Genomic DNA, 7,339 nt, shown 5'->3' on the forward strand with positions numbered 1-7,339 from the left:
TAGGTAGGAAAAAACTTCAGAACACTGAACACACTGAACACTGCTATTTGGGGGCAGGGATGATGGTGGAGGATTTGAAGCAGGATGGCACTTGGCATCTCTCCAGTGAGGTGTGAGGACCGAGCAAGACGTAAATAGGCTTTTTAAAAAACAAAATCCCCGCAAAGCAGCTGAACGGGACCACGTCTCAACTGCTATCCTGAAGGCCTGTGCTGACCAGCTTTCCCCAGTGTTCACAGACACCTGAGCTGTTAACACACTGCCCACAGCAGGCTCCAAGCATGGGGCTCCTCTGGGAATTGAACCCAAGACTCTCTGCTTGTTGCTTCAGAGGCAGGCGTGCTAACCACTACACCATAGAACCAACAATAACAGGGTTTACAGCTAATAATAAAAGTTTCTAGATCTCGGGAGCAGTACTGTAGGATCACTGTTACATCTCTACACCAGCCATAGTTTACATAAAAACAGATATCCCCACCTTTTAGTGATGGGAAGACCGACTCTTTTTACTAGTTCGGATCTTTGACTCTCGAACTGTAAAATGAACGAGTCGTGAACGAATCTTGAACGAATAATTTCATTCGTTTTACAGCAGGTGGCGCTTTAGCCCTATTGTGGGCGTTGTAAAGAAGGCTGCGGTTTTCCGACACTAAATACTGAAGGCAAGATGGTTTGCTTCCGCTGACAAAGTCTAAAAAGTACACAAAATACCATTAGCAATTAAACCATGTGAAAACATAAAGAAAAACACACCACAATGTGAAGATGAATGAGAGCAAAAGAGACTCGAGCTCTCTGTCACGTGACAAATGAAACGAATCTGCGAGAACGAAGCGAACGATTAGTTCACAGAGAGTGATTCGTTCATAGTGAAAGATTAGTTCACAGTGAAAGATTAGTTCGCAGTGAGTGATTTGTGAGTGATTCGTGAGTTCAATATGAACAAATATTTCATATGACTCGGGAGTCACGAGTCATATGAAAGGAATTCATTAGAAGGAATCACTCGCGAACGCGAACACATCACTAGTTGGGACCCAGCCAGCTAGAGCGCTGGATCTGGTGTTGATCCACACAGCCATGTCTCCGTGAAGCACGGGGAAGCGGAGGAGGAAACATCTCTGTTATTATGCACAAGTAGCTGAAGTTCGTCTACTTTGTTGGGCAGTGAGCACACGTTAGAGAGGAATATGCCGCGGCTCGTTTCCACCTCTTCCGACGCGTGCTTTGGTAATGACCAGGGCGCCTTTGAGTAAAATGTCCGTTGAAGAGGAGAGAAACTCGGGGAATAAACCCAGTGGAGTTGTGCACGGATGTTTATAAGTTCATCCCTGGTGTAAAATCTCTGGGAACCAGATCAAACACCGGGGTAAAAACACAAAAACAGTAGGAGCGCTGCACCAAACACTGTGTCGACCGTCCGCGGCGCCATCGAGTTGGTATCTCCAACTACTCTTTTACTTAGAGTGGTGGTTTATCCTAACACGTGATTTTCGGGTACCAAACCCTCTCTGCATAATATGTGCAGTAAAGCATAATGGCGAGTTTTTTTGAGTGTGTGGTGCCAAAAAAGGGTAACCTGCTCTGTGTAGATCTGGAAGACATGACTGTTAAACATGAATGTTAAAGGTACCACAGAGAAACAATAAACATACTGGATCATGATGGTGAAGATACTAGTCAAGACAAATGGGTAGATATAAAACATCAATGGACTATGTAAACGTATACATTATGGTAATTAGAAACAGTATTCTAAGGTGGTGATATAGAGGTAGGTGATAAACTGTGGTGAAGGAAGCAATGTGAAGACCTTTCATGACATCGGAGCTGCAGCCCAGAGTTTGTGAATGATTGTAAAGAGTTTATTTATGACTACCTGTTCTAACATACTGTATGTGACGACAAAGTAACAACACAAAAGACGTCTGGATCTTTTACTTGCAAGGGGAGAGTGCAGCTTGCTGTTCTGGCTGCTTCCTCATCAACTCCGAGTAGCCACACCCTTCCTCTGCACTTTTATTGAGTTTATAAAAGTATCATATTACATATCATGTGATCGTGTGTGAGTATATGAATGGGTATGGAGTAAGAAGGTGGGTGTGACTGTCTGGTAATTTCTCCATCAGTCACTAGATTATAATATGAGAAGCAAACAGTTTCTTAAAGCGACAGTACAACATGATGCAATGATAATAAATTAAATTCTTCCAACACTACCCAAGTACTGTTAACATTTTAATTTCTTTACTTAAAAACAGTGACACACAGAAATATAATTACAAGAGCGGAGAGTACATACAGGTCAGAGAGCCCCCTCCCTCTTTTTTAACCATGGATTTAACAAATCCTGAAAATTCGAACAGCTGTAGCTCAATTTTGACATATCTCTCAGGTTTGCATGTTAAGTGTGGAGATCACACACCACCACCACCCAGTGTATCACTTCAGAAGGACCCATCACTCTATGCCTCTTTGCAGTGCTACATTATCTCACACACAAACTCATTACACAGACAAAATCAACTGCATCTGACATTTGCTCAGCAGGGAGTTTTGTTGTTACTCATTTATTAAGTAATAATTGGGATTTTGTAAATCTGATCAAATTAGATGTGGCAATTGACTTTGGGCAATGCTCAACTTTGTCCTACTGAACCAGCTCAGGACACTGTGACACCTCGGTGTAGGTCAAGCTGAGCAGAGATGGGTTTATATTGTAGACTGTGTATAAGAACCAGACAGAGCCCTCCATTCCTGAAAGTGAAGCCAATAAGATATGATGGGCAGCTTTGCTTGTTGTAAAAGGAACACTTCACAGGCGACATTCCAGCACAGATACTAGTACCAGGACCCAGTGACAGTACTTGGAACTATGCGCTTTTCTGCCGCAGGATCAGCATTGAAATGGAAGAACTGGGACTGTTTTCAGCCCCAAAAAGATTTGTTGCATAAGAGGTAGTAGTAAGGGGAGTTGGACAGGTACTGTAGTGGTGGTGTTTTCACTATGTATCTACAGTAGTTGGTTGAACCCACGTTTGCTAATTGTTTTTTTTTTTAATTGCTGCAGTTGCTTCAAACCATAGACTCCAATATTGTCTGACAGAGACTTCAATGAGAAAGTCCAGGCACTTTTGAGCATTTTGGCAAAGTGGACACTGAAGTTTCTTTCAAAGGAAGCGAGCCAGTAAGTCTTTATCATAATAAAAACATGATATGTGAACATGCCTTTTCTTGTTTCTTTTGTAACTACAGGGCTGTGTCTATTTCTTATTCACAGTTTGCCATTTGTATGCAATAAAAACAGTTGACAACTGGCATCAATTATGTGCACCATATAAGCTCTAAATGCATTATACACGATTCATACTTGATGACAAGTGCTGCTGCCATCATCTTGTCACTATGAAAAGAGTGGCTGTGTTGTGTTTGGTTTGAATGTATTTTTACAGGAAATATGGTGTTGTCGTACGGGGCGGGATGACCCTTTCAGAGTCGGGCACCGCTCTGAAGAGCTTTGGCTCTCGTGTGTTTGCATCTTTGAAGACCATAATGGAGGCAATATTTCCACAGCGGTAGCAGTAGTTGGGAGCCGACCACACTGTCACCAGCTTCTCATCAAACATGAACTTGTAGCCTTCATGGACGAGCTGATGCGCTCGACAGATCAGTTTCAGGTTGTTGATGTGAACAAACTGAAGGTACAATGGAAAAAAGGCAAGTAATTATATAACCAACAGGACGGTACTAGTTAATTTAATCCTAACATTTAAATTCATGTTGACAATGTGTTCAGTAAATAGAGATTTCTGGTTTGTACTTATTTGGCATATACAGATCCTTTCCAAAAAATTAGAATATCGTGAAAAAGTTGTTTAATTTCCATAATTCCATTCAGAAAGTTAAACTTTCATATATTCATAGATTCATGGGCCACAATTTAATCAATTTCAGGTATTTATTTGTTTATTTTTTACATAATTTTGGCTTCCAGCTCATAAAACCCACAAAAACAGGATTTCAATAAATTAGAATACTGTGAAGAAATCATCAGGGCATGAATGTTTTAAACTGAGTGTCACACACCAATCATCTACTAAACTCAAAGCACCTGCACAGGTTTCCCCAGGTGTTATTTAATTGCTTTGGTTTGGTTCAATTGTCTCAGTTCGGTTCAATATGGGGAAGACTGCAGACATGACAACTGCCCAGGAGACCATCATAGGATGGGTAAACCTCAAAAATTTATAGCTAAGGAGGCTGGCTGTTCACAGAGTGCTGTGTCCAAGCATATCAATGGAAAGTCTAGTGGAAGGGAAACATGTGGCAGGAGAAGATGCACTAGCAAAAGAGATGACCGTGGGCTTCAGCGGATTCTCAAACAGAGAAGATTCAAGAATCTGGCAGAGATCCAGAAAGAGTGGACTGAGGCAGGAGTCACAGCTTCAAAAACCACCACATTCAGACGAATCCGGGAGATGGGCTACAGCTGTCGGGTTCCTCGGGTCAAGCCACTTCTGAACCAGAGCCAACGTAGGAAGCGGCTCAACTGGGCCAAGGAGAAGAAGGACTGGACTGTTGGCCAGTGGTCCAAGGTCCTCTTTTCCGATGAAAGTAAAGTGTGCCTTTCATTTGGGAATCAAGGTCCAAGGGTTTGGAGGAAGACGGGTGAGGAACAGAACCCAAGCTGCTTGAGGTCCAGTGTGAAATATCCACAGTCAGTCATGATTTGGGGTGCAATGTCCAGTGCAGGTGTTGGTAAACTCTGCTTTCTTAAATCCAAGGTCACCGCAACAGTCTACCAGAATGTTTTGGAGGACTTCATGATTCCTTCTGCTGAGGATCTGTATGGAGATGCAGATTTCATCTTCCAGCAGGACCTGGCCCCTGCTCATACTGCCAGAAGCACCAAAACCTGGTTTGATGCTCATGCCATCACAGTGCTTGACTGGCCAGCCAACTCGCCGGACCTAAACCCCATTGAGAATCTATGGGGTATTCTCAAGAGGAAAATGAGGGGCACCAGACCCAACAACAAAGAAGAGCTGACAGCAAGCATCAAAGAAATGTGGGCTTCCATAACTCCTATGCAATGCCACAGCCTGATTGCCTCAATGCCACGTCGCATCAAGGCAGTGATTAAGGCAAAGGGATTCCCAACCAAGTATTGATGATTGATATATCATTTTGAAAGTACCATATTTTGATTGATTTCTTTTTTTCTTTATTTATTTTCTGCAAAAACAGTATTCTAATTCACAGTATTCTAATTCATTGAAATCCTGTTTTTGTGGGTTTCATGAGCTGGAAGCCAAAATTATGTAAAAAATAAACAAATAAATACCTGAAATTGATTAAAATGTGGCCCATGAATCTATGAATCTATTTAACATTTCACTACATTTCTTTTTTCTTCTACTTTTTCTTTGCAAATCATTAAAATAATGAGCAGCTTACCTCATTTGTGACCTTTGCACCAAACAGCCATCCAGCTCCTCTGGGACTGATGGCCCAAGTATCAACATCTTCTGGATCTGACCACACCAAATCACAAAATGCTCCTTTGTGTGGGATCTCCTGGTTCCGTTCAATGGTCCGAATTTGATCCAAAGTTTTAATGTCTGGAGACAGGCCTCCATGCACACACAAGATCTGTTCATCCATTAACTGAAACAAAAGACGCAGCATCACAAAAATTATGTCAAACATCTGATGAAGACAGGAGTGTTTGCTAAAATTCATGTAAGAAACTTTTTGTAAAATGAACCTTAAAACATATTTTAAAACATTTTATGCACTTTATCATGGGCTCTTTCAAAAACCTAAGAATAGCATAAAAACTCAATATCTTTCAGGATTTCAGATACTTACAGCTGCAACTGTTAACATATCAAACACTTTGGTGCAGTAACGCCATGCATTTGCATTTCCATACTTTGTCTGACACTCATCTGAAACAGAAAAAAAAATCCCACACTTAATTTTAAGTAAGAGAAATACATAGACAATTATAATAAATGTGTGTTGAGATCATCAATTCACCATAAAAGCCGTAAACTTGAGTTATCTGTCGGCTTTCGTGATTTCCACGTAGGAGAGTTATGCGGTCAGGCCATTTGGCTTTTAACACCAACAGGTAAGTGAACGTCTCCAGACTATAGTAACCCCGGTCTACAAAATCACCCTGAAAAAAAGAAAGGTGCATTTTAAAGTAGGGTATTTAGCAAAAGATAGAAAAAGCTTTAAATATTAAATTATACAAACCATAAAAATGTAATTTGTGTCTGGAACCTGGCCCCCCGTCCGGAAAAGCTCACATAGATCATAAAACTGGAATACAAAGAGATACATTCAAATCCTACTTTCTGTTTAAACTATCACAATTAAAATGTTTTTGTACTGATTTACCTGGCCATGTATATCTCCACATACTGTCACAGGAGTGGAGACAGGCTGAACATTGGACTCTTCCAGCAGGAGATCACACACATAGTCACATAACCGCTGATCACAAAAAAAATACATGAATACACCATTAGTCTGTTGAACTGACTTGAGCCACATGTTGCTTAAGCAATTCTTAGTTAGAAAAGAAAGAGACACTAAATGAAACAATTCATTGAAATTTAAAGACCAAGTCTTCAGTCATGACTTATTTCAGAATCAGAAACATTTTTATTGCCAGGTTGGTTTACACCTACGAGGAATTTGTTGTGGCATACAGTGCTGCGAAAGAAATGTACATGGAGGTATACAATTTATAAATAGATTGTGCCTATGGGTGGACATATACAGAATAATAAGAATATACAGTCCCCTCCAAAAGTATTGGAACGGCAAGGGCAATTCCTTTGTTTTTGTTGTATACTGAAGACATTTGGGTTTCAGATCAAAAGATGACTATGAGACAAAAGTTCAGAATTCCAGCTTTTATTTCATGGTATTGACATCCAGGTGTGTTAAACAACTCAGGACTGAGCCCCTTTTCTTTGAACCCACCCACATTTCAAGTGAGCAAAAGTATTGGAACATGTGACTGATGGGTGTTTCTAGTTGCTCAGGTGGTGCCCTTTAGATTGATTGCTGAGACATTAAATAGTTCTTGCTTTTGGCTTTGGGTTTCACCTGTGAAAGCAGTATTTGCTGTTAAGCAAACATGAAGACCAGAGAGCTGTCAATGGGAGAAAAGCAAATTATTTTGAAGCTGAGAGAAGAGGGAAAATCGATCAGAGCTATTGCACAAACATTGGGCATAGCCAGTACAACAATTTGGAATGTCCTGAAAAAGAAAGAAACTACTGGTGTACTGAGCAACAGACATCGAACAGGTCGGCCA

The 7,339-nt window shown here is 40.9% G+C and overlaps 2 protein-coding genes across 2 annotated transcripts in view; both read right to left on the reverse strand.

Annotated features, from left to right (window-relative positions):
* The window catches only part of LOC103397054 (lipoxygenase homology domain-containing protein 1-like), a 14,527-nt gene extending 13,442 nt beyond the window's left edge, over positions 1-1,085 (reverse strand). The window contains 1 exon segment of the mRNA XM_017042631.2: positions 1,010-1,085. Within this exon segment, the coding sequence (XP_016898120.1) occupies positions 1,010-1,085 (76 nt within the window).
* Positions 1,086-2,228: 1,143 nt separating this feature from the next.
* The window catches only part of LOC103397055 (serine/threonine-protein phosphatase 6 catalytic subunit-like), a 10,938-nt gene continuing 5,827 nt past the window's right edge, over positions 2,229-7,339 (reverse strand). The window contains exons 2-7 of the mRNA XM_008335304.3: positions 6,412-6,507; positions 6,268-6,333; positions 6,046-6,187; positions 5,875-5,954; positions 5,461-5,670; positions 2,229-3,698 (exon numbers count right to left, since the gene is read on the reverse strand). Coding sequence (XP_008333526.1) covers positions 3,450-3,698; positions 5,461-5,670; positions 5,875-5,954; positions 6,046-6,187; positions 6,268-6,333; positions 6,412-6,507 — 843 coding nt within the window. The 3' untranslated portion in view covers positions 2,229-3,449. The remainder of the gene's footprint in view (positions 3,699-5,460; positions 5,671-5,874; positions 5,955-6,045; positions 6,188-6,267; positions 6,334-6,411; positions 6,508-7,339) is intronic.

This window comes from Cynoglossus semilaevis, chromosome W (assembly GCF_000523025.1).
Source record: "Cynoglossus semilaevis isolate Cse_v1.0 chromosome W, Cse_v1.0, whole genome shotgun sequence".
Classification (NCBI taxonomy): Eukaryota; Metazoa; Chordata; class Actinopteri; order Pleuronectiformes; family Cynoglossidae; genus Cynoglossus; species Cynoglossus semilaevis.